The sequence below is a fragment of the Pristiophorus japonicus genome, chromosome 15, assembly GCF_044704955.1.
Source record: "Pristiophorus japonicus isolate sPriJap1 chromosome 15, sPriJap1.hap1, whole genome shotgun sequence".
Classification (NCBI taxonomy): domain Eukaryota; kingdom Metazoa; phylum Chordata; class Chondrichthyes; family Pristiophoridae; genus Pristiophorus; species Pristiophorus japonicus.
In genome coordinates, this window is record NC_091991.1 from 24,608,312 (window position 1) to 24,630,262 (window position 21,951).

The 21,951-nt window shown below is 43.8% G+C and overlaps 1 protein-coding gene across 3 annotated transcripts in view; it reads left to right on the forward strand.

The window, feature by feature from the left end:
- The window catches only part of ano6 (anoctamin 6), a 148,620-nt gene that overhangs the window by 95,448 nt on the left and 31,221 nt on the right, over nt 1-21,951 (forward strand). For all 3 annotated transcript variants that reach the window (XM_070900236.1, XM_070900234.1, XM_070900235.1), the window contains 5 exons: nt 2,015-2,157; nt 2,696-2,773; nt 5,234-5,462; nt 7,436-7,605; nt 14,466-14,563. In XM_070900236.1, coding sequence (XP_070756337.1) covers nt 2,015-2,157; nt 2,696-2,773; nt 5,234-5,462; nt 7,436-7,605; nt 14,466-14,563 — 718 coding nt within the window. The remainder of the gene's footprint in view (nt 1-2,014; nt 2,158-2,695; nt 2,774-5,233; nt 5,463-7,435; nt 7,606-14,465; nt 14,564-21,951) is intronic.

The window sequence follows — 21,951 nt, forward strand, 5'->3', positions numbered from 1 at the left end:
TTCTATAAGTGGAAATGTCCTCTTTACTCAAGTACTTTAGTTCCCTTTAAAGGACTTTAGCAAATCCATATTCACCACAAGCTTTGGTTATCTATTCCAGAAAATGTTGTGGAAATAAATATTCTATGGCATGTAACCTAACTCTGCCTAAGCATATTAAGTCCTACCATCCCTTTCCATGTCAAATAACCTATCCAATCAGACTGAATCCAATCCGTTAATTGTTTTCAAAATCTCAGTCATGTCTCCTCAAAGCCTTCATTTCTCCAAAGTAAATAGCCCTAACATGGAGCCTATCCTGGTAATTGAGAGCTCCTATGGTTAGGGTTCATTCTGGTCACCCTCCTCGGCATCTTTCCAGAGCCTCGATATCCTTCACTGTGACCAAACAAAATACAGTACTACAAGTGTGACTTACTAAGGCCATAGGCTAAGTATAATGCTTTTTGTTTTATACTTGATGGTACTCGCCATACACCATAATTCTCTTGTGTACCCAGTAATCACCTCACACTACTTGTGCATTAACAGAATTTTCCCCTCCTTAAATAGTTGGACCACATGAAGCTTCCTCTAATCCATTAGAACCAGGCCTCAATGAGCTATGAGTTGGAAAAACTGCTTTCTAAAGTTTGTTTAATTTTCATAATATATGTAGTGTAGCTTTATCTATGTAGTCTACCACTGCTCACTACCTGTGTGAGAACATCTCCGCAGGTCGGGGCTTAAAAAAGAGCTGGAGCGGCAGGCTCTCCACCATCGTGGGCCACCCCGACCTGTGAGAACATCTCCGCAGGTTGGGGCTTCAAAAAGAACTGGAGCATGCCACTGCAGCTTCCAGTGCGAGCTGACACAAATGTGCGACGGCTTTGAGGTGGGTGACTGGGTGACGTCATCAGGTCGCCATTTGGAGCGTGGGCAGGAACATCGGCGGAGCCCGTGTACAGCAGAGGAGTGGGAAGGTCGTGGCAGACTTGCGATGAGTGATCGGGGCGGAGGAGCGTTGCGGGATCGTGGCTGAGATTTGATGGGTGATCGTGGCGGAGGTTCGGCGAATGTTTGGTGCGGCGGTGCGGCGAGTATTTTTGTGACGGAGGAGCGGTGAGGGATCGTGGCAGAGATGCGGCGAATGTTTGTGGCGGAAGAATGGTGAGAGATCGTGGCAGAGGTGCGGCGAATGAGGGTACAGGGCCCAGAAGAGCCGAGGGCCCAGGAGCAGCAAGGGCCTGCCCACATTGCGATATGTGTGCGCACTAGGTCCGTGCAGCAGAGCAGGTCTCCAGTCGTCTTGGTTAACCCTTGCCACTGAATAAAGGTCTAGCTCTGCCAAGCCTGTGTGGTGGCTGATGTTCAAAAAAAAGTCCACACACATGCATCTCCACCCCTTCAATCGGAGTTCAGGACTGGAACATCGTGTCCTTTATTGAAACATCTGTGAACTCGTTGAAGCAAGTCGTCCTTGTTCGAGGGGCCGCCTATGATGAGCTACCACTGCTATATATCATGCTTTTCCATATAACATAACGTCGCGTGACAAAAAGGATTTTTTTTACACAATAATATTGCTAGGATTATAATGAGATTAGCTGACAGAAAAAGATCTTCATGAAAAATAGTTACCTTTGTTTTACAACAGTATAACAGTCTTATGGTATGAATTATTGTACATCACAGCAATATTAGCTGCTTCTAGTATGTACTATGGTAATAATAGTCACTTTCTTTAAGAACATAAGAATTAGGAACAGGAGTAGGCCATCTAGCCCCTCGAGCCTGCTCCGCCATTCAACAAGATCATGGCTGATCTGGCCGTGGACTCAGCTCCACTTACCCGCCCGCTCCCCATAAGCCTTAATTTCCTTATTAGTTAAAGATCTTGACACACAACCTTCCAGTCATTTAGCTTTGTTGCTGGATTTCAATCCTGCTACTTGACTTGGTTATCTATTAAATGTACTGATGCACATTCGCTGATGTTTCGGCGGCTATTATAATAATACACGATACTTCGCAGTGACCGTCTTTTTGGAGTTCTGGAAACGACGTCAGGCGGAATTGGAGTACGAGTGGGACACTGTGGAACTAGAGCAGGAAGAGCCGCGCCGGCCAGAATATGAAGCAAAATGCACTATTCCAACAAAGAATCCAATCACACAGGTAAATGAATCAGTTCAGTAGGTCTGTCAGGACTTGTGAAAATGCATCCAAGGTAACTTGCTAAGCAGATTTTGCTTTCACTTTTTCTCATTTGAGTTTATATCAAATACATAAAATATTTATCCTCACTGGCAAAAAAGAAACTCACTACTTTTAAGACCTATCTAAGACCAGAAAAAATCAATGAGAACTGTCACCAACATGCAGTAGAATGAACAAAAGTCTAATCTCTGCAAAGATATCCTCCCTCCATACTTGGCAATGCAATCAAGTTAAACAGAAAGATTTTTTTTTTTTTGTTTTTGCTGGTCATAACTTGCATTGCACTGAGAAAAGTTTTCAAGTTGCAATTAGGCAATAGAAGAAACATTTTTATAGAGCCAGATCAAGTTCAGTTAAACACGAATCTGCTGTTGACTCATCTCCAATGTGTAGCCTTGAGATTTCGAATGAAGGCTATCAGCTGAATGGCAAATTGTGTACTTTTAAACTTAAAATAAAATGTTGTATAATATTTATGACTATTCTTTATTTACAGGAGGAAGAGTTGGTTCCTTACTCAGCCTGTGGAAAATGTATGCGAATATTTTGTGTTGGAAGCACAGTCCTTTTCTGGGTAAGACAGCAATGGATGTTAACATTTTAACAATATTGCTATTTGTTTATGAAAACAGAAAATGCTGGAAATACTCAAAACATAAGAAATAGGAGCAGGAGTAGGACATTTGGCCCCTCGAGCCTGCTCCGCCATCAATAAGATCATGGCCGATCTAAGCCTGGCCTCAACTCCACTTCCCCGCCCGCTCCCCATAACCCTTTACTCCTTATCATTCAAAAATCTGTCTATCTCCACCTTAAATATATTCAAAGACCCAGCCTCTACAGCTCTCTGGTGTAGAGAATTCCAAAGATTCACGACCCTCAGAAGAAATTCTTCCTCATTTCTGTTTTAAATGGGCGACTCCTTATTCTGAAACTATGCCCCCTAGCTCTAGATTCACCCATGAGGGGAAACATCCACTCTGCATCTACCCTGTCAAGCTCCCTCAGAATCTTGTATGTTTCAATAAGATCCCCTCTCATTCTTCTAAATTAAATGAGTATAGGCCCAACCTGCTCAACTTTTCTTCATATGACAACCCCTTCCTATCCGGAATCAACCTCGTGAACCTTCTCTGAACTGCCTCCAATGCAAGTATATCCTTCCTTAAATAAGGATACCAAAACTGTACGCAGTACTCCAGGTGTGGTCTTACCAACGCCCTGTACAGTTGTTAATGTTTCAGGTCGATCAGTTTTGAGACATTAACTCTGTTTCTCTCTCCACAGATGCTGCCTGACCTGCTGAGTATTTCAAGCATTTTCTGTTTTTTTATTTTGGATTTCCAGCATCCACAGTATTTTCTTTTTGCTATTTGTTCATGTTCATTTATAGCAAGGAAATAGGGATATTTCAATCAAGTACAGTGTAATACAGCAAACCTCTCCAATGATTATTTTGCAAAGAAAATACTTTTTTTTGAAATAATCCCTTGGAAGAAGGGGTTGATGTAGTCACAAAGCTCAGGATTTTTCATCAGGAGAAAATAGCCTCTAAAAGGTCAAGCATGTTTGCCACAGTATCAAAACTTCACTTGTACAGAATCAAGAGGGAGGAAGAGCGAAGATAATAGACCGTAGAATCATGGAGTATATAGTAGAGAAGAAGACCATTCAGCCATCATGGATGTGCCCACGATAGTGCTAATTCTTCAACAGGAGCTGCATAATACTACTGTCCTGCCCTTTACCCATATATTTTAATAATGCTTCCTTTTCAAATACTTATCCAAATTCCCAATGGTGTTGTAGTCTCTGCCACAGTAGTTACCTGTGGTAGAGAGTTCCAAGTTCTAATGAACGTCTAAGTGGAAAATTTCTTCTATCTTCCCTTTCATTCTTCTAGCGATAATCCTGCATCTAGTCCTAGTTTGTGTTGTGTGTTTTGTTTTTTCACAATACTTTCCTTTGACTGTGTTTCATTTTAGCTTTATAGAAAATGCTCTGATGGATAATTGGACCAAGGGTGAGGGGGAAAGAAGCAAATAGGAGAGGGGAATGAGAAGGGTGAAGAGAAAGAGGGGAAGGGGTGGGAAGGAGGAAATGGAAAGACACTCTGTAGTGATGGGTGTAAATTTTGAAAAGCTGGATTTACAGCTGGGCGTCCATATTTCCTTACTTAGGCTACAGTGCATTAGATTTATATTTAGGTTTTTTTCATTGCTCAACAGTAGCTCACTTCAACGAAGAACTTGCACTTTGCCTCCATGGTGGGATCTTGCGATACAACATTCCTGTACTGTCACTCACTGTTTTTGCATTCGAAGTTGCATTCTGACTTTCAGGGCCAAAACTCAACATCAATAATGGGCTTTCCAACGAATGTTAAGTGATAGGATTTTGAACATTGTAAATGCCAATCACAGTGCTACCTACAGAGAAGAAGTAATGGTTGTCAGTGGGGATTTTGGTGGGGAAGAAAAGGGGTGAGGAGCAAGTTGTAAGCCAGCAGAAGTAAAACCAGAACAGGAATAGTTAGGAGTAAGAAGGACGAGGATTAATAACTGACAGAAATAAAACATATTAGGATTATAGGGAAGAAAAAAAATGAAAGCAATGGGCAATTTTGGAGAGCAACTCTGGGGCAAGAAACAATTTGAAATATTATGCTAGGTTACTTTATTATGGCCAATCCATAAAATGGTGCCATTCTGTTCCAAGAGGTGCAATGACCCGGGTCTCGCAAGGGCTCACAGTTGATTAACCTGGAGAACAACAGCTCTCCTTTTATTTAACTCACTATCTGCTAAGTGTAATTTGTATTATTGTGGCGGTATGTTGTTCTTGTGCCTAAGCTGGATCTCTGTAAACTGCAGTTGCACTATTGGAGAATTTTTTTTTTGTTTTTCTGTCTGTAAGACTATAACAAAATAGTTTCAAAAATATCTAACAAGATCAATGAATTGAGAGTGATTTTATGACTTAAGTTTCTTTAGATTTCATTACACTTAAATGTTTTCCATCAATATTCTTCCAGATCTCGCTGATTATTGCCTCAGTAGTTGCCATCATTGTCTATCGACTGGCTGTGTTTTTTCAGTTCTCTGTCAACCTGCCCAAAGCAATCAACGACGACCTGGAACCCCTCAAGGAATATCTGACTCCACAGATAGCCACTTCCGTTACAGCTTCTATCATTAACTTTGTGTTCATTATGATTTTGAATATACTTTATGAAAGAGTAGCAATATGGATCACTGACTTTGGTAAGTTCATTTCTCAATGTCAATAATAGCGAATCAAAACAAAATCTTTTTAAACTGTAGGATGAATCTGTCTTACGATTGGCAAGCTCAGATGTTTCAAAGTGACTTTGTAGTTAATTGCTTAAATTGATCAATAACATTGCAGCATGTTTATTGTACATGTGTATTTGTAACTAAGTATACTGTGTTAGAGTTAGGGTTTCCATCCTATTACAGACCTCTTTTGTTCTTTCCTCCCCTCCCCCTTTCACTGCCTCTGTACTTGCTCCTCAACCGTCTTCTCCCTGTGGCTGAAAAGCTCCTCCAAGAGTTACAATATGGATTCCGTCCACTAAGGGGTACTACGGACATGATCTTCACCATGTGACAACTTCAAGAGAAATGCAGGGAACAGCACCAACCCTTGTACATGGCTTTCTTTGACCTCACAAAGGTCTTTGACACGGTCAACTGTGAGGGACTATGGAGCGTCCACTTCACCGAGGCGTACAAAAGCATGGGCCTTACGCTAAACATCCATAAGACAAAGGTCCTCCACCAACCTGACCCCGCCACACAGCACTGCCCCCCCGGTCATCAAAATCCACGGCTCAACCTTGGGACAACATGGACCATTTTCCATACCTCACGAGCCTGCTGTCAGCAGGGGCAGACATCAATGACAAGGTCCAACACCGCCTCCAGTGTGCCAGCACAGCATTCGGTCATCTGAGGAAAAGAGTGTTTGAAGACCAGGACCTCAAATCTGCACCGAGCTTATGGTCTACAGGGCAGTAGTGATACCTGCTCTCCTATATGGCTCAGATACGTGGATTATATACAGCAGACACCTCAAAGCGCTGGAGAAGTACCACCAACGCTGCCTCTGCAAGATCCTGCAAATCCACTAGGAGGGTAGACACACCAACATCGGTGTTCTCGCCCAGGCCAACATCCCCAGCATCGAAGCAGTGACCACACTCTATCAGCTCCGTTGAGCGGGCCACGTCGTCCGTATGCCCGACACGAGACTCCCTAAGCAAGTGCTCTACTCGGAACTCTTACATGGCAAGCGAGCCCCAGGTGGGCAGAGGAAACGCTTCAAGGACATCCTCAAAGCCTCCTTGATAAAGCATAACATCCCCACCGGCACCTGGATATCCCTGGCCCAAGATCGCCCAAAGTGGAGGTAGAGCATCCGGGAGGGCGCTGAGCTTGAATCTGGTCACTGAGAGCATGCAGAAACCAAACGCAGACAGCGGAAGGAGCATGCAGCAAACCAGGCTCCCACCCACCCTTTCCTTCAACCACTGTCTGCCCCACCTGTTAGAAACTATAATTCCCACATTGGACTGTCCAGCTACCTGAGAACTCACTTTGAATGGAAGCAAGCCTTCCTCGATTTCGAGGGACCAACTATGATGATGATATGTTTAAAACCTGTTGCATCTCTAACTTTTCCCAGTTTTGATGAAAGGTCATCAATCTGAAACTTAAATATATTTCTCGCTTCACAGATGCTGCCTGACCTGCTGAGTATTTCCAGCATTTTCTTTTTTAATTTAAGTATACTGTGCGCTGTTTAAAACACAATGCTACTGCATTCATTTTTTTTTAACATGTCACTTTTCATGATTTTCAATACAAAAGTGTCATTCTGCATAGTGGTGGTGCTGAGATAGCGAGCTGTGTTCTATTGAGGGTCAGCTTGCCTTGGTTAGTAGCACTCTGTCTCTGGATCTGAAGGCTGAAGGTTCAAGTTCCTCACCAGAACTTACATGTATAATGTAGCCTGGCACTCTAGGCTGAGGTCCTGCCTACCTGTTCAGGTGCATGTTAAAGCTGTAATGGGAGGATGGTAGAGTTGGTATTCTGGAGGATAGAATCAAATGTGCTGGTCATCCAAACTCTCACTTCTTTGACAATATGTTTTTGTGCAAAGACTTTTAAAACATTTTAGTAATTGGTGAATAATTTGCTCCTTTTTCACTCAGAGCTTCCAAGAACACAAACAGACTATGAAAACAGTTTGACTGTGAAGATGTTCCTCTTCCAATTTGTCAACTACTATTCCTCCTGCTTCTATATTGCTTTCTTTAAAGGCAAGGTTGTAGGTTATCCTGGAGAGCCGGTTTACTGGTTGGGGCGATTCAGAAATGAAGAGGTAATAAGATTGATCACACAACAAACCATTTAATCAACTGTCTTAGCATGTATTTATTATTGATATTAATTTTGTACTTAAGTTATGATAACGGAGTGTTTATGTCACTGGACTAGTCTTTTTGTGTCTTCTCACTGTTCCCTTTGGCGATCAGTGTGAAGCAGGGGAAGGTTTCACAGGCTGATTTAACAGTCTGATTGGCTGCGTTGATGTTCCTTCCATGACCGTAACTATCTTTATACCAGCCAATAGGATGGTTAGTCCTCTATGGCGGGAGGGTTTTATGGGCTCCCACAACCCATACAATGAGGGGCGGAGAGTGGGGGGGGGGGGGTGGGGGAAACCAACCACACCCACTGACTGCGAGTATCCTGCAGGATGTCAACCCGGAGTTCAAAGCCAGAGCTCCATCTTCACTCCCCAGGACTGCCTGCAGTTGGGTTTGTATGCTGCACCTTGTGGCCAAGAGGTGGGAATGCTACCACTGCACCAAAGGCTCACTCGCACTGGACTAGTACAGGTTGAACCTCTCTGGTCTGGAAACATTTGTGGTTTGGCATTAGTTTGCAGACCTACTGCTTTCCTGGGCCTGGGCTTGGAGCTCATTGTTAATATTTAAACATTTAGATAATATCAACAGGATTAGACAAAGTCAACATGGATTTATGAAAGGAAAATCGTGTTTGACAAACCTACTGGAGTTTTTTTGAGGATGTAACTGATAGAATAGATAAGGGAGAACCAGTGAATGTAATGTATTTGGATTTTCAGAAGGCCTTTGATAAAATCCCACATAAGAGGTTAGTATGCAAAATGAAAGCACATAGGATTGGGGTAATATACTAGCATGGATTGAAAATTGGTTAACTGACAGGAAACAGAGAGTAGGAATAAACGGGTCTTTTTCGGGGTGGTGGACAGTGACTAGTGGGGTACCACAGGGATCAGTGCTTGGGCCCCAGCTATTCACAATAAATATATATATATAAATAAAGGATTTGGATGAGGGAACCAAATGTAATATTTCCAAGTTTGCTGACGACACAAAACTAGATGGGATTGTGAGTTGTGAGGCTGCAGATAGGTTGAGTGAGTGGGCAAACACATGGCAGATGCAGTATAACGTGGATAAATGTGAAGTTATCCACTTTGGTAGGAAAAACATAAAGACAAAGTATTATTTAAATGGTGATAGCTTGGGAAATGTCGATGTACAAAGGGACCTGGGAGTCCTTGTACACCAGTCATTGAAAACAAACATGCGGGTGCAGCAAGCAGTTAGGGAGGCAAATGGTCTGTTGGCCTTCATTGCAAGAGGATTTGAGTACAGGAGCAAGGATGTCTTACTACAGTTATACAGGGCCTTGGTGAGACCACACCTGGAGTATTGTGTGCAGTTTTGGTCCCTTATGTAAGAAAGGATATACTTGCCATAGAGGGAGTGCAGTGAAGATTCATCAGACTGATTCCTGGGATGGCAGGACTGTCGTATGAGGAGAGATTGGGTCAACTCGGCCTGTATTCACGAGAGTTTAGAAGAATGAGAGGAGATCTTATTGAAATGTATAAAATTCTGAAGGGGTTGGACAGACTGGATGCGGGGAGGATGTTTCCCCTGGCTGGGAAGTCTAGAACAAGGGGTCACAGTCTCAGGATACGGGAAAGGAAATTTAGGACTGAGACGAGGAGAAATTTTTTCACTGAGGTTGATGAACCTGTGGAATTCTCTACCGCAGAAGGCTGTGGAGGCCAAGTCACTGAATATATTTAAGAAGGAAATAGATAGATTTCTAGACACACAAGGCATCAAGGGGTATGGGTAGAAAGTGGGAAAATGATGTTGAGATAGAGGATCAGCCATGATCATATTGAATGGCGGTGCAGACTCGAAGGGCCGAATGGCCTTTATTGCTGTGTTTCTATGTTAAGCGCTCCCGTGACGCTCAGCATCTCACTCTGCTTCCTCATTGTGGAATTGTGGGACTTGACGGCGCAGTGAAGGGGCGTCAGACCTGAGGCAGACAGAGAAATGACCAATCACCAACATTCCTCGCCTCTCCTCCCTCACTCAGCACTGACCTCTCATGGTTCGGAAAATTCTCTGTTTCGGCACCGGTCAGGTCGCGAGGGTGCCAGACCAGAGAGGTTCAACCTGTAATCCAGAGGAAGTGGACTAATAATCTTGAGAATGTGAGTTCAAATCCCACCATGGCAGTTTGAAAATTTTAATTCAGTTTATATAAAAAAAAGCTGGTAATAAAAAGCTGGTAGCAGTAACAGTGACCATGAAGCTGTCAGATTGTCATTAAAAACCTAACTGGTTCACTAATGTCCTTTTAGGGAAGAAAGCCTACTGTCCTTACTCCAGTTCTACACCAGTTCTACTCCCCTCTGAAGTGGTCTAAAGTGGCCTAAAAAGCCACTTATTTGTATCAAACAGCTATCAGTGATTCAAGTAAGGGGCCCACCTTATCAGGGCAACGAGGGATGGGCAATAACTGTCGGCTTTGCTAGTAGCACCCACCTCCCGAGAATGAATAAGAGAATTCAATGATACATTTGTATCATAAATGACCATTTACACATTGATGGTAATAAATAATGTTCACAACAAATTAATAAACAGTCAATATTACTTTTGGATCTCGCTACTTATTAAATATTTGTATTATCCAATATGTGAGTCAAACAAATCAGCACTGCCTTAGGCCATTGTTGATGATTGACGAATTAATGGGACCTGGCAGGATAAATCTGTAACTGAAATCTACTCCAGATAACCCTGCAAGTCGGTGCCCCAACAGGTGGGGTAATCCTGGCTGACAAGGGATGAAAATCCTGCTGCACCTAGGTTTTTCAATCCCCCCCAAAAGAAAAACAAATACTGTTTCTATCAGTAAAGAATCCCAAGTGAAAATTTAATACATATCAAAACAGAATTTTGGCTCCATGCTGTTGAGCCAATCGTTGAAGTGCGTGAAACCTCTTAGCTGACTCAGCTGCCAATTTTCTTCCCTGCGAAAATGTACCAAGATGAAATTGAGCACTTCTCCGAACAGCATAAAAAGATTGAGAACACATTACATAAAGGACTGCTTGACATGAATCAATGGTCTACAACCTGCTGCCCCAATCCATTTGAAACTTAGCATACTGTGTCATCTGATGGGGAGTAGATATTTTAATTGCATTTGTGTAATTATGTGCTCTCCACAGACCAGTTGATGGGTGTTTTGGAATCTAGCATTCCATTTTCTGACATTCTGGGCAAGATGTGTAAAGATGTGAGAGGCAAAATCTTGAAAAGGGAAGAAGAAGAAGAAATATTTGTGCTACCAGCTTTTAATGACCTGTGTCTCTGCACAGATTGATTTCACCGATTTCATTTTGGGGAATGAAGCTGGGCAGGTGGAATGGGTATCAGTGGGAGAGCACTTGGGTGCCAGTGATCATAATTCAGTCAGATTCAATCTAGTTATGGATAAGGACAAGGATAGACCAGGAATAAAAATCCCAAATTGGGGAAAGGCTAACTTTGCTAAGTTGACAAGTGATTTGGCCAAAGTGGACTGGAAACAACTACTTGAAGGTAAATCAGGGTTGGAACAGTGGGAGGCATTCAAGGAGGAGATCCGGAGGGCTCAGGCCAAACATGTGCCCTTAAAGAAAAAGGTTGGGAATATCAATACTAGAGCCCCCTGGATGTCTGGGGACTTACAGGGGAGGATAAAGAAAAAAAGGGAAGCCTATGTCATATACCAATGGCTAAATACTGTAGAATCTCTGCAGGAATATAGAAAGTTAGGAGTTCAGAGGTCAGAGGTGAAATTTAAAAAGATAGGAATGCTAAGAGAGAGGATGAAAAATTCTTAGCAAGTAAAATCAAAGAAAACCCAAATATGTTCTATAAATATATTAAGAGCAAGAGGATAACTAAAGAAAGGGTAGGGCCTAACCTCAGTGGTGGGAAAATTATTGGAAAAAATCTTGAAGGACAAGATAAATCTACATTTAGAAAGGCAAGCATTAATCGGGGACAGTCAGCATGGATTTGTTAAGGGAAGATCGAGTTTGACTAACCTGATTTAATTTTTCAAGGAGGTAAACCAGGAGTGCAGTGCATACGATGTAGTGTATATGGACTTTAGCAAAGCTTTTGATAAGGTAAAAGCCCATGGTATCCAGGGTAAAGTGACAAGTTGGATCCAAAATTGGCTTAGAGGTAGGAAGCAAAGTGTAATGGTTGATGGATGTTTTTGTGACTGGAAGGATGTTTCCAGTGGGGTTCTGCAAGGCTCAGTACTGGGTCCCTTGCTTTTTGCGGTATACATCAATGATCTAGATTTGAATATAGGGGGTATGTTTAAGAAGTCTGCAGATGATACCAAAATTGGCTGTGTGGTTGGTAATGAAGAGGAAAGTCATGGACTGCGGGAGGATATCAATCTACTGGTTAGGTGAGCAGAACAGTGGTAAATGGAATTTAATTCAGAGAAGTGTGAGCTAATACACTTGGGGAGGTCTAATAAAGAAAGGGTATACACATTAAACGGTAGGCCACTTAGAAGTGTAGATCCTTGGCATGCTTGTCCACAGATCCCTGAAAGTAGCAGGCCAGGTTGATAAAGTAGTTAAGAAAGCATAAGGAATGGTTGCCTTTATTGGCCGAGGCATAGAATAAAAGAGCAGGGAGGTTATGCTTAAATTGTATAATACACTGGTTAGGTCACAGCTGGAATGCTGCATGCAGTTCTGGTTGCCGTATTATAGGAAGGACGTGATTACACTGGAGAGGGTACAGAGGAGATTTACGAGGAAGTTGCCTGGAATGGAGAATCTTAGCTATGAGGACAGATTTGATTGACTTGGTTTGTTCTCCTTGGAACAGAGGAGGCTGAGGGGGGATCTCATTGAGGTGTATAAAATTTTGAGGAGCCTGGACATAGTGAATAGCAAGTGCCTATTTCCTTTGGTGGAGGGGTCAATTATGAAGAGGCATAGGTTTAAGGTGGTTGGTGGAAGGATTTGAGGGGAAGCTTCTTCGCGCAGAGGGTTGTGGGGGTCTGGAACTCACTGCCTGGGAAAGTGGTAGAGGCAGAAACTCTCACCATATTTAAAAGGTGCTTGAATGGACACTTGCACCGCTGTAACCTGCAGGGTTACAGACCTAGAGTTGGTAAGTGGGATTAGACTGGATAACCTCTTGTTGGCTGGCGCAGATACGATAGTAAATACTTCAGGGAATCTAATATGGCCAGAGTAATGATCTGGATGGGTCGGAGAGGAATTTTCCCAGATTTTTTTCCCCAATTGACCTGGGTTTTTATCTGTTTTTTTGCCTCTCCCAGGAGATCGCATGGCTCCGTGTGGGGTGGAGTGTAGAATGTTGCGATGCATGGGGTGTTGCGGTTGTGTGGGGCGGACTGGTTGAGCTGTGTGCTCTTTATCTGTCCGCCATTGTACATTGTTCATAGGTTTATATGTAAACTTCAGACTGTCGGCCGAGGGCCGTATGGCTTTTGTCGGCCGGCGCGGACACGATGGGCCAAAATGGCCTCCTTCTGGGCTGTAGATTTCTATGTTTCTATCCTTTACTCTATTTAAAATCCCATTTCCTGTTCTTGTTCTTTTTAAATGCATTACTTTTTCTACATTGAATTGCATCTGCCTCCTATCTGCTCATTCTGCTAGCCTATCTATGTCCTCCTGTAGTCTTTGGGGAGAATTTGGGCTCCTTTGCACCTCTGGGGGGGCGATAACGGGGTGCAAATGGGTTTGCGACTGGGTGTGGTGATTTCAGCGATTCCCGCTAAATTCGGCAAGGGTTTTGTGGCGGCATCCCGATCTCCTTTGCCCGGAGATTGTGACGTCATCGCCATGCGCATCACCCTGGTAGCACCCCGGACCCAAACTTGCATTCCACCCCTTGCAGCATCACCGGGCGAAAACACCGGCAGCTGCAGGAGGAGTCCATCGGGAGGCTGGGCGCCTCGGGGGCGAGGTGACCGAGATAAGCAAAAAAAACACATTTCAAATTTTTGTTTACAATTTTTAACCTGGGTTTCCTGCCCGCGATCGACCAGCCTGGTACTCTGCTGCAGTGCATTGGGCTGTTCGGGCCAGGTCATGGCTGCCGTCAGGGTCCAGGTAAGTCGTCTTTTGCAGAGCCTGCAGCGATGGCCCTTCCTTTTAAGGTAGGGAAGGCGTCTCCGAGCCTGGCAGTGCTGCACAAATACCGCACCGTCTGCTGCTTCTTGCACTCCAGGAAGGAAGTGGAATGCTTGATTTAGCGCTCCATTTCCTTCCTGGAGCTGTCACTAATTTTTCAAACTTTTAAAAGTTAGCGTCCCAAATGGGACACTCCCCAATTTCTCCCCCTTGAGTTGTCACAATTTGCCATGCCGCTCAAGTTCGTGTCTTCAGCAAAGTTCAATATTATATCCTCAATTCCTGAGACCAGATTATTTATTCATAAGTGCCACCTGAAACCCAGATTTTATTGGAACATCAGTCACTGCACTTTCTATACTGAGAAACTGTCTTTTACTCTGACCCCTTGCTTTCTGCTCTCTCCTATATATTTGGGCATATTCCCCTTCAATCCATTTGTCATTATCTTTGTCATAAGTCTCTTATAAGGTACCTTATAAGGGCCGTATGGCCTTCTCCTGCTCCTATTTCTCATGTTCTTATCAAAACCTTTTTGAAAATCCATACTAACCTCATGAAATGGGCTGCTTCATTTTCTTTGTCAACTGCAGAGACCCTAGGGTATATTTTGTCTGATAATTTTCATGAAATATTTATTTTTAAAGCTGATCATCAAGGGAAGGGTTAACTTTGTTCTGTGAAATTTACAGTGTGACCCAGGTGGCTGCCTTATAGAACTATCAACCCAACTGCTGATTGTGATGGGAGGAAAAGCCATTTGGAACAACGTTCAGGAAATTCTCATTCCGTAAGTTAATGCATTGTTAGGCTTAAAAGACGAAAGAAATTTACACGGCGACAATATATTTTAATGGGAAGAACTAAAAATCTGTTTTAGCTCCCATTACTCTAGTTTCAGAAGTCTTCATTATCTATACTGTGTATAAGATTAAAAATGTTGATCACTTTTGCTACATTGAAAGTACAGGTGAATCACTTGCATGTAGTGAATGGTACTGCACCTCCCTCTGGGGAACTGCACCCACCTGCTGCAGACCCAGTACTGTTGTCCATTCTGGACTCCAGCAATCCTCACCACTCACAGGTTTCTGGTCTTCCACTCCATCGTTCGATTTCGCCAACCGGTGTCGATGGTGGATGGTGAAGCCGCTCCTGTCTCCAGCCTGCACTGCGAATAGCATCTTCCCTAGATTGGGCTTGTGGTTCCCGGCCAATTATAAGGAAGCAGGTCTGATGACGTAATTTGATGATGCGTCATTAGCCGTGTTTCTTAAAGGGACCATGGCCACATTGATTTTGACAGTTATGCTGTCAGTGTTCTGCAGCATTGGGGTGCTGCAAACAATGACAAGCACAGCACAAATGTGTTCGGCTGCACCCAGGCTCTCCAATGACTCCCTCCCGACGCTTATGGAGAGAGTCACAGCATGCAGGGATGTTCTCTTCCCGTCCACTGGGCGGAAGAGACCTCCCCAGAACACTAACACAGCCTGGTTGCACATTGCACAAGAGGGCACAAGCAGGGATGTCCTCGGGAGCAGGCTCCAATGACGCAAACTTTTCAATGATCTCAGTAGATCACGAAATGTTACTACAAAACCACACTCAGTGTCATCCTGCCACTCATCACATCCCCATCACTCTGCCTTCCCTAATCTACTCCTGCACATCCTTACTCACACCAACTTACCTTGCACCTCCACCCATCCCTCTCTCTCTACATTATCACATCACCATCTCATTAGCCACACCTCACACTCACCGTCATCCTAGTCCAATCATACTAACTAACAACACACAAGGATAAGCACTTGGGTTTTTCAGCCAATGTTCATGTAGAGTTTCTGCTAATGTGTTGTCAAACATTGAAATCTTGATTTTAAGCACTGCTTTCTTGGACAGATGTGTGGCTTAGTGGGTTGTAGTGAATGGTGAGACATATGTGTACCCCCACAATGGTGATGAGTGTGAAAGGAATGGCTTGGGCATTGCTGGGATGCTTTATGGTGCTGTTGTGTGGTGGTGCCAACCTGGCGCATCATGTGGCAGCCAGGGTGTACAGCATCAAGTGAAGTACATCTGGCCATGGCGAGGCCATCCCGGGCAGCAATGTGGTTGGCTGCTGATGCTCTGTGTCCTGTGCAGCATCAGGTGATTACGGAGAAGTTTGGTGGTGTTGGTGATGCTGGTGTGTTTGGTAATGTTGGTGTTTGGGCTGATCGTGGTGGGATTCTGAGGACCAAGATGAGATTTTTTTCCAAAGGCTCTGATGCTGATGGAACAGATGACAGCTGAAGTTGAGATGACAGAAGCGATTTGTCAATGGTGAGAGAGTTTGCTCCACGGAGGTAACAGTGGATAGAGAGTTCACTGCAAATACTTCCAACCTGCATATAGCTCAAAAGTATCTTCCAAATCCTGAAGGCTTCAGCTTCTGAGATTGGAATGTGAGCAGCTGTGAATTGGCAGCTTGTACACGATTTCTGCAGATGTCAACTCGGCAAAGCAATGGCGAGTAATTAAGAACCCAACACATTTACCTGACGTGTTCCCCGAGGGATGTGAACCTCGTAAAAAGCTTGTAAAAATGGTAAGTACCTGGTAAAATTATTTTTGAATACTTTTTAAAGTAGCTCTTAATGATAGTTGGCTGGCCCACCGCTTGTTGCCGGGTCTGTGAACCACAGCCAGACCCGGCACTTTGGAAACTGATACGGAGACGAGTTCAGAGCGGGATCCCGCCCTGCTGTCAATCACGTCCTTTTTGACAGTGGGCCTGCCTCCAAACCTGCACTCGCAGGGCTGGTAAGATTCCAGCCCCTGTGTTTGCACAGCATTAGTACTACATGGTAGAGTCAACACATCTTAAAATCAAATTACCCCATCTCTGGGAGTAACAGTGACTGATGGAGGGAGTCTTGTCTGTGAATCATAGACATTTTTTTTGAATTTTTAGACTGGGAGCTAAAGTGGTTCATCTTATAGTGTGAGTATATATGGCAGTTACTTTTATTATTAAGTCCAGAGGATAAAATTAAGTTTTGTGGGTTTCCCCAATGGGCTTAAAAAAAATATATGCAATGAATAATTGACACATTCCAGAATAGGAAGCTCCCAGATTTGATAACTGGTCTATGCTGAGCTCACTAATCTCACCTGCTGTAGTGGTCAGGTGGTTTCATTGGTTTAGAGAGGGAAAAATGAGCCCCTATTCTCTTGCGCAATAGTCAAATAGCCTGGCTGCACTCATCGAGAATTGAATATAAATCATCATCATCATAGGCAGTCCCTCGAAACGAGGATGACTTGCTTACATGCCAAAAAAAAAGGATGAGTTTACAGGTGTTTCGAATGAAGAACCCAAACTACATCCTCAAGGGTGGAAGATGCCTGAACGTGGATCTTCTTAACGCGCGGTGACCATTGCACACCAGCCACCACACTGGCTTGACAGAGCTAGGTCTTGGTCTAGTGGCAAGGATTACCCAAGACAACTGGAGACCTGCTCTGCTACACGGACCTAGTGCGCACACATATCGCAGTGTGGGCTGGCCCATGTTGCCCCTGGGCCCCTGGCCCTGAACTCACGCCTCCCCTGGACCCCTATCACATCCCTCCACAGTCTCTCACAGCTCCTTCACCCCGATCTCGCCGCTCCTGCTGTATCTGCCCATGCTCCAATCACCGATCTGGACCTTGCTGACGTCACTCTTCGCTGCCGTTGCCCTCCTGCACCAGCTCGTGCTGTACCTTGCAGTGGCCTGCCTCCACGCTGCTCCCTGGGCTGCTCACCTCCACTCCTTTTATGACCCCGACCTGCCGCTGATGGTCTCTTGCAGAATATAAATAGCAGCCACTTAAACGAGGTACAAGACGGTGTCCAACAATGTACCTGTTAAACCGCGCAGTGGTCTGCAGGTCACGCACAGGCCCCTCAGTGGCTTTTAAATGGAACAAATGTACATGCGAGGAAATTTGAATGGGCCGCACAGCCCAGTAAAGGGGCCGCGCACTCAAAAATAATGAGCGGGAACATTGGTGTCCAATACTTGTGCAACCAATGGCAATGAAAATTTCTATAACAGTTTCTATAACAGTTAGACGATCCATCCCACCGACTTAGAGCCCAAGTGACAAACATGAAAACTATCCCCAATATTTCTAGTGGATCCTTGGAAGTAGTTGAGCATTGGCACAAGATCCCCCACTTAGAATGGTTCAAAACCACTTTTTTAAGAGCGTAAAAATGTTTAATTTTCTCTACATTATCAAGACTTGACAAAATAAATGAGTTAACAGCACAAATAGATACAAATGGGTATGATCTGATAACCATTACAGAGACGTGGTTGCAAGGTGACCAGGACTGGGAGCTAAATATTCAGGGGTATTTGACAATTTGGAAGGACAGACAGAAAGGAAAAGGAGGTGGGGTAGCACTGTTAATAAAGGATGAGATCAGTGCGTTAGTGAGAAACGATATTGGCTCAGAAGATCAAGATGTTGAATCAGTTTGGGTGGAGATAAGGAATAATAAGGGAAAAAAGTCGCTAGTGGGTGTAGTCTATAGGCCCCCTAACAGTAGCTACACTGTTGGACGGAGTATAAATCAAGACATAATGGAGGCTTGTAAAAAAGGAACGAGAATAATCATGGGTGATTTTAACCTTCATATTGATTGGACATAGCAAATTGGCCAGGGTAGCCTTGAGGAAGAGTTCATAGAGTGTATCCGGGATTGTTTCCTTGAACATTACATTGTGGAACCAACCAGGGAGCAAGCTAACTTAGATCTGGCACTGTGCAATGAGACAGGATTAATAAATGATCTCCTAGTAAAGGATCCTCCAGGAATTAGTGACCATAGCATGATTGAATTTCAAATTCAGTTGCAGGGTGAGAAAGTTGGATCTCAAACCAATGTCCTTAGCTTAAATAAAGGAGTCTACAAAAGTATGAAGTCCTTTGGCTAAAGTGGACTGGGAAAATAGATTAAAGTATGGGTCGGTTGATCAGCGGAGCAGACATTTAAGGAGATATTTCATAACTCGCAACAAAAATATATCCCAATGAGAAGGAAAGACTGTAAGAGAAGGGATAACCATCCATGGCTAACTAAGGAAATAAGGGATGGTATCAAATTGAAAACAAGGGCATACAATGTGGCCAAGACTAGTGGGAGGCGAGAGGATTGGGAAACTTTTAAAAGCCAGCAAAGAACAACTAAAAAAATAATTAAAAGTGGGAAGATAGATTATGAAAGTAAACTAGCACGAAATATAAAAACAGATAGTAAGAGTTTCTACATAAAAAGGAAGCGTGGCTAAAGTAAATGTTGGTCCCCTGGAGGATGAGACTGGGGAATTAATAATGGAGAACAGGGAAATGGCAGAGATATTGAACAAATATTTTGTATCGGTCTTCACGGCAGAAGACACTAAAAACATCTCAATAGTGGATAATCAAGGGGCTATAGGGAGGGAGGAACTTAATACAATCACTATCACTAATGAAGTAGTACTCGGTAAAATAATGGGACTAAAGGCAGACAAGTCCCCTGGACCTGATGGCTTACATCCTAGGGTCTTAAAAGAAGTGTACGCATTGGTTGTAATCTATCAAAATTCCCTGGATTTTGGGGCGGTCCCAGCAGATAGGAAAACTGCAAATGTAGTGCCCCTATTTAAAAAAGGAGGCAGGCAAAAAGCAGGAAACTATAGACCAGTTAGCCTAACATCTGTCGTTGGGAAACTGCTGGAGTCAACAGAAATTTGGAAAAGCATAATGCAATCAAGCAGAATCAGCATGGTTTTATGAAAGGCAAATCATGTTTGACAAATTTGCTGAAGTTCTTTGAGGATGGATAAGGGGGAACCAGTGGATGAGGCGTATTTGAATTTCCAGAAGGCATTCGATAAGGTGCCACATAAAAGGTTACTGCACAAGATAAACGTTCACGGGGTTGGGGGTAATATATTAGCATGGATAGAGGATTGGCTAACTAACAGAAAACAGAGAGTTGGGATAAATGGGTCATTTTCCGGTTCGCAAACAGTAACGAGAGGGGTGCCGCAGGGTTTGGTGCTGGGTCCTCAACAATTTACAATCTATATTAATGATTTGGATGAAGGGACCGAGTGTAATGTAGGCAAGTTCGCTGATGATACAAAGATGGATGGGAAAGCAAATTGTGAGGGAGACACAAAATCTGCAACAGGATATATTATGGGCTAGACTTTTGGCATCCATCCGCCCATTGAGCGCCAAGAAGTTCTTTACCAACCATATTTGTGTCTAAATGAAAACTACCGCCCATTTATCGCCGGCGGTACATTCAGCATTCAGTTACCGCCGGCGATGTGCAAAACCGCCCGCCCATTTTTTTCCTAAAATCTGACATCTTCACTCATGTACCGCCCAGAAGACTGTTTATAATGGAAACTACCAAACAAATTATTGCCGACGCTACTTTCGGCATTTCACCCATATACCGCCCGCCCAACATAATGCTCAGAAAACGTTGCACTCACCTGACCTTAACCCAGCGGTATTGTCACCATGTTTTAAATCGGATGAAGTTGAAGAAAAGGCTGCTTAAAGTTGTTTGGGAGCATTGAAGTAATTCGTGAATGATTTTAAGGGTGGTTTGAAATCTTGACAATCATCTGAGCAAATTGTTGTCAATTTTGAGTAAATTTGTGGTTGCTTTAGGACAATTCAAGAATTTTGAAGACCGATTAGGGCATTTATAGTAATGGGGGCTGTAATTTCTCAGCCAGTATTGCTGATTACTCCCATGCTGCAGAATAGAGATGGGAGAAGGTTGATTGAAGAGCATTATGTGCCCAATCAAAGAGGTGGCAGACTGCTGAGGAGGAGGAGACCTTACACCAATTGCATTTACAGGGAGCAGCGTTCATACCTGAATCTGTCCAATAGAACGTGCGTTAGAAAGCTACGCTTCTGAAAAGAGTGATATCATGTCCAGGTTGACATCTGCCTGTCTCTGAGCATGCTGACCTCGTCGAATCAACCTCTGCGGATTTGGCGTAGGTGCTGGACCACTCGGTGTGCCCTGCTGCAAGCCGCTTGGCCCCTCGGTTGAGGAAGAGGTAGCTACAGGTAGATTGGACACTTGAGTCCCCGAGTCCCCGAGTCCCCCTCCTCCACATTTTGAGCAGGGTGGTTCAGGTTCATCCATCCAATCCCCCTCCTCTGTGGTCTCGTCTCCGGTGGTGAGCACCACTTGAAGTAAAAGGGGCGACGCTCCAGAGGAATCCAAATTTCTGCGATGCTCTTGGGCAACTAGAAAACATAATATGAGAGATTAGTAGAAGAGGAGGGGAGGGCCAGTGTGACATGAGAACGCTTATGCTGCGCAGGCATATGTAGGAGGAGCAGCACTGCTGCATTAGATATCACCGACAGAGATTACATTTAATTAACATGAACAGAAAGCTCAGAAACTGCATGGCATTATAATAAGATTTCATGACTCCAGCATTCATTACATTACATTATTCATATATTATACTCAAATAGCATTAAATACCCAAATATTATACTTTACTTACGTGGCACCACAACAGAACCTGCACCACCACAGGTGGCCGAACGATTATGGACCCCAACGAGGGCTGCGGCCCGCTCCTCCAGGTCGGTGAGTTCAGCTAACTCTGCGGGCCCTCCTCCCATGCGCCGACGCTCCACACGATTTGCAGATATCTTCTTCAGCAAAGATGACAAGAGCATGGTGTAAGTTAATTGCCCAGGTACTATTACGGAACACACAGATAGATGTCCACAATTAGTCATCGTCAGTGCTTTTCTTCAATGTCCCATTAACATTATATGTTATATGCTAATACAGTTTGGATGCAATTGATGCACGATTAACACATCTACGTTCAGAGAAGCAATGTAATAAGATCGTGGATAGGAAGCAATGCGTGATACCAAGATTACCCAGCTTACCAAGCTTAATTACAATCTGGCAGATTTACATTTTAAGTAATGAGTCAGTGCATGATTAAAGTTATTATAGTTAGTACTTACTCTTGCCGACGCAACCAGGACGTTCCAGCACTTGCAGCGCTGACAAGGCTCTCAATAATCGTGGGCAGCCGACGACACCATCTCCGCCCATATACGTTGGTACACATTTGGGTTAATTGG